The sequence below is a fragment of the Atta colombica genome, unplaced genomic scaffold (genome assembly GCF_001594045.1).
Source record: "Atta colombica isolate Treedump-2 unplaced genomic scaffold, Acol1.0 scaffold34, whole genome shotgun sequence".
In the NCBI taxonomy this organism is placed as follows: domain Eukaryota; kingdom Metazoa; phylum Arthropoda; class Insecta; order Hymenoptera; family Formicidae; genus Atta; species Atta colombica.
Genome location: NW_017259448.1, coordinates 408,112 through 412,926, shown reverse-complemented (window position 1 = coordinate 412,926; position 4,815 = coordinate 408,112). Strand labels below are relative to the sequence as shown.

At 31.8% G+C, this 4,815-nt stretch overlaps 1 protein-coding gene across 1 annotated transcript in view; it reads right to left on the bottom strand.

Annotated features, from left to right (window-relative positions):
• LOC108690634 (neuronal acetylcholine receptor subunit alpha-7-like) overlaps positions 1-4,815 on the bottom strand; it is a 225,584-nt gene that overhangs the window by 8,238 nt on the left and 212,531 nt on the right. The window contains exons 5-6 of the mRNA XM_018198022.1: positions 4,530-4,710; positions 1,615-1,690 (exon numbers count right to left, since the gene is read on the bottom strand). Coding sequence (XP_018053511.1) covers positions 1,615-1,690; positions 4,530-4,710 — 257 coding nt within the window. The remainder of the gene's footprint in view (positions 1-1,614; positions 1,691-4,529; positions 4,711-4,815) is intronic.

Sequence of the window (4,815 nt, the reverse complement as noted above, 5' to 3'; positions counted from 1 at the left end):
ATATAATTTATATATATTTATATATATATATAATTTAAAATATATATAATTTATATAATTTAATTGACAATTCTAATAAACAATAAACTAGAAATTGTTATTAAATTAAAATTCTCAGGTAAATATTCCATCGAATAATACTTAAATATGACATCGTACACGTACATGGGCAATCGACGTATTGTCAATAAAACGAAGTGCTTTCTCGAACGTAACAAAAGGTTGTTGGAAGCGAAAAATTTCTCTTTTCTGCTCCTTGAATTATCCCGTGCAACAGGGCAAAGAAAAACGGAAGATTCTATCTTACATTATTCCTCTGGGTACAAACTAGTGCGCTTTGCTGCAGCTGCAGTTACTTAAGATACATTTCTACCACAAGTCTCATAACTGCGGCTCATACACTGCACGTATACGTCGACCTACGCTATTCCCACGCGTAATGTACATCGTACAATTTTTCGAGAGATACACGAGATACGCCAAGAGAGAGCAAATGCTTTTATTTCTGCGTTGGAGGAACAATAAAGGTGCCACACCATTTCTTACGTTTACAATAAATTTATCAATGGCGAATTACACATAATTGGACAATATATCATAATTGTAATGTAATCTCTCTCGCAATTATGAGAGAGAAACACAAACCAGATGTTTCTATCATTGCTATACAATTCCAATACGGATATTGCGTGAGTTCCGTATGTAAGTTTATTTTCAAACCATTACATTATATGTAATTGAATGAATTATGATTACAACTTTTTCTTTTAATAAATGCTAATTGGAAGTTCTTATTATCAAAAAATGTTATTAACTGATCCTTTATCATTATTTTATTTTATTAATCTTTATAAAATATATATTATTTTACATTATATTACAAAATATTGTAATAAATTATTCATGCATTTATTAAAAACGTATTTTGAATTTAAAATTAATCTTTAAAATGTAGATCAATTTCATCTTGTGAACTATTTCTTTAAATATATATTTATACATATAGTGAGTTTCAATATACGAAAACTCATTTCATATAAAATATTGAAATAAAATGCAAAAACATATTCGTATAAGATTTACATTTGAAAATTCTTTTTACATATTCATAAGTCCGATACTGCAAATCTAAAAGCTTTCGTGTACCTGCTAAAGATCCATCAATTATTTTGTATATATCAAGAATAAAACAAGTTGCCAAATATAATAGTATAAACATCTGGAAGTGAAAGATTGTAATTTAAATCTGCCCTTCGATTCTCCAACGATTATTCAGCAACTACCACGAACTATTATTCGCTCTTCGAATCAAGCAAGCAGCAATTTCTCTTGCGACACTTTACCGATTGCCCGACGTGTTCGCTAGCGAAAACACTAAACTTCGGACGCACGCGGAGCGAACCGCTACGTCCCGCCTGACCCAGATGCAGGCAATTTTGACAGGGACAAAGTGAGGATCAATACCGGTTCCGATTTGCGAAACGATTGATCATCCGCCCGTAGCTGTGCAAGACTTTAGAATTGCTAATCGGCCGGGAATCACTTTCGGCGCCGGGGCAAACTATCCGGGCGTGACGACGTGAACGGTTCCCGATAAGGACTGTAAAAACTCACCCAACAGATGCCACTCGCCGTTAGTGATGAAACTGCTGATGTCACCTCCGTTCTCGTCCTGCAGCTGCAGATCCAACTGTCGACAATTTATGACAGTCGATTAGAAGAAAGTTATTGCAACCGTGCCATGTAAGACGACTGTTTCAAAAGCTACGGAAAAGTCTGTTCAGTATGGCAAGGATGCAAAAATTATCAGCTTTTCTTTAAAAAGAATATTTTACTATATATTAAAACTAAAACTCTCTTTACACTATACTTTTGAGCATATTTAAGAATTAATTTACTGCAATTTAGTTTTTCTCCTCAAATTTTATATTATTAAATATGTACCATATTTTCTAAAAACTTTTAGAAATATTATTACTTATTTATATAAAATAATTGATACAAATAGCATAAATTTTTAAGAATTTAATAACAAAGCAACAAAACATTACACATGAATAATATTTTTTATTCTATTTTGTTGATTTATAGACTTGATTTCATGTAGTCTTGTTAATGTTCATGTAAATTCATATATGTATGTTTACGTAGCTCTATGTAAAGTTTTCGCAAACTTTCCGCGATTTCTGCCCGTTTGAATACCGATATAAACTTTGTTTGTGTAACATTCGAGAGCAATCTATGACGAATTAATATCTAAGGGCGAATTGTTATAATAAATGGGAATGGACGATCTCAAATCGAAAAGTCTGTTTTGCATCTCGTTTATATTCAGCGGATCGAACTGAGCTCGAGAAAATCTTGGCATATTCCGTTATCTTACTTTCTTTTCTCTTCGTTTGTTTCCATTTTGTTCTGCTTATTGTCCTCGTTAATGAACTCCTGAGCGTTCTCGAATTGCCTGGCACACCGTGTAATTCGCATCCTCAATTTTAATTATTCCGAAGTTGCACGTTCAACAATTGAGGACTTGCTAGGTACGTACATTGGTCGTGTGGCAGAAATACACGTTTACACGATAAATCGGTATACATAAATTGAACGCGAAACTTTTGTAGTTAGCAAAGTTATCGTTATCGTAATCGGACAACATTAGCATGCCATATAGTTGCCATCTATTGTAATACATCTATTGTAATATAAAACACAGTTTTTAAATAGGATATTTTACTGCTATAATTTTGAATATTACTTTATGAGAAATATCAAGAAATCAACACATCATGACATACTTTTTTATCTCTACTTCTTTTATAAAATAATTTTATAAATTGATATTTTCACGTAACTACTTTTTATCATTAATTAATTAATTTAAGCCACAATGTATTTTATTTATTTATCAGTCAACTCAATTTATAAAAAGAGATAATTGAAAAGTTACATATATTCTTTTATTTAAAATTTCTTTAAGAAAATGTAAATCTTAATATATTGTATATAATTTTGCTTTTACGATACAAAAACACTAAAAAAATTTCTTTCTTATGGAGTGAGTTGGATTATACGAATAAAAGACTATAGAGAAATTGCGTGTAGGTGAGAATCCTGAATATCGTGCATTCTCACGTTCATTATCTTCTAAATACGTCTTATGATTCGTAAATTTCCTGCGATTCACTCTGAAATGGCATTTACCATCCCAGTGATATTTCGACCAAACATCAAGTGCATTTTACGCTTATATAGTGCTACTTTTGAAGTATACTTATACAAATCTGATGTACAAACCACAGGTCTCAAGCATTTTCCATAAAATGTTTTAACATTACGCGCTTTATTTTTTGTAAAATCTCTTGATAAAAGAAGTTGATAAAATATATAATAAAATAAGAAAAGTTAGAAATTTTTATAAATGCATTATAGCTTAATTTTTTATTATTCCTATTCGCAGTGTATTAATTATATTCTGTATTTTAATGAAAAAAATATTAATTAAGTAAATGCGTTTTTACACGAGTCATTTGATGATAGGAGTAGATTTGCTACTCTTAAAGGTTAAAATAATTAGTCTCCAACAAAGTGCTGTGCAAACATTAACGCGAAAAAATTTAATATTTAAATATATAGAAATTATTTTAAACTGTGTGTGACCCATTAAAAAAAAACATAAAAATTTACAAATAACAAATTTTTTCAATTAGAATTTTGATCTAGCGAAAGATATAAATATCAAGATATTCAAAGAATATCAAAGAACAAATTAAAATTGACAATATGTGACATCCCATCATATGTTATTTGTAAATTTATATTTTTTTTTATGGATCACACAGTTTAAAATTTGTTGAAAACTAATTATTTTAACTTTTAAGAGTAGCAAATCTATTATCAAACGACACATATAAAAATGCATTTACTCAATTAACATTTTTTTAAATTAAAATAGAAAAAACAGAAATATAACTAATATAACTAAATATCTTACAATAAAGAGAGTAATTTTATTACAATACATTTATACTTTTTATGAAATTACTTTGTACAGATTTTTCTCGCTTGCTTCAAATAAATAATTATTCAACATTATTCACAGATGAACGAGAATTACAATCCCGGGAATGCTATCCCACCTTGCATCAGAGATGATGGGAAATGCGCCTCCATTACGCGATCGGAGTACTTTACTCAAAGCTCCATTCTTAGGAATTTCACGAAAGGAATTTCTTGCGAACATTGGCAAACAGTGAAGCTTTTCTATCTCTTTCTCTCCTTCCCCTTTTTCACTTTTCTCTCTCTTACTGTTTTCCTCTTTCTCTCGTTCTTGGACGCTAATCAAACTGCTCGACGCCGTCGCTTTGAATTATTTCCGGGTCTCGAGACCATACCGACGGGAAGTACCGACGTGCTTACGACAGATTGGAAAATTCGTAAGTTCGACGTCTGTCGAAGAAGAGAACATCGGGACAGGATAGATTGGAAAACGACGACGATTGGTTGACCTAATTCCGTAATGCATATCCCCTCACCTGAGAGCCGTCGTATGTCCAGGAACCGAATTTCATCTCGCAGCGCTGATCGTCAAAGGGAAACCAGGTAATGTCGATCTTGCAAGTACTCTTGAATATACCGGGCGGCACGTACATACAGGTCCCATTGTTCTTTACGACAACGTTCGTCGGGTAAGTGCCATCGAAGCCCTCGTCGGCGCTATAACGAACAATCACGTTAATCACTTTTCAATCCTGGAATGCAGCGAGCCGAGATAATCGGCAGATGATGGTAAAAATAAAAAAATAAGCATATTGTTTTCAG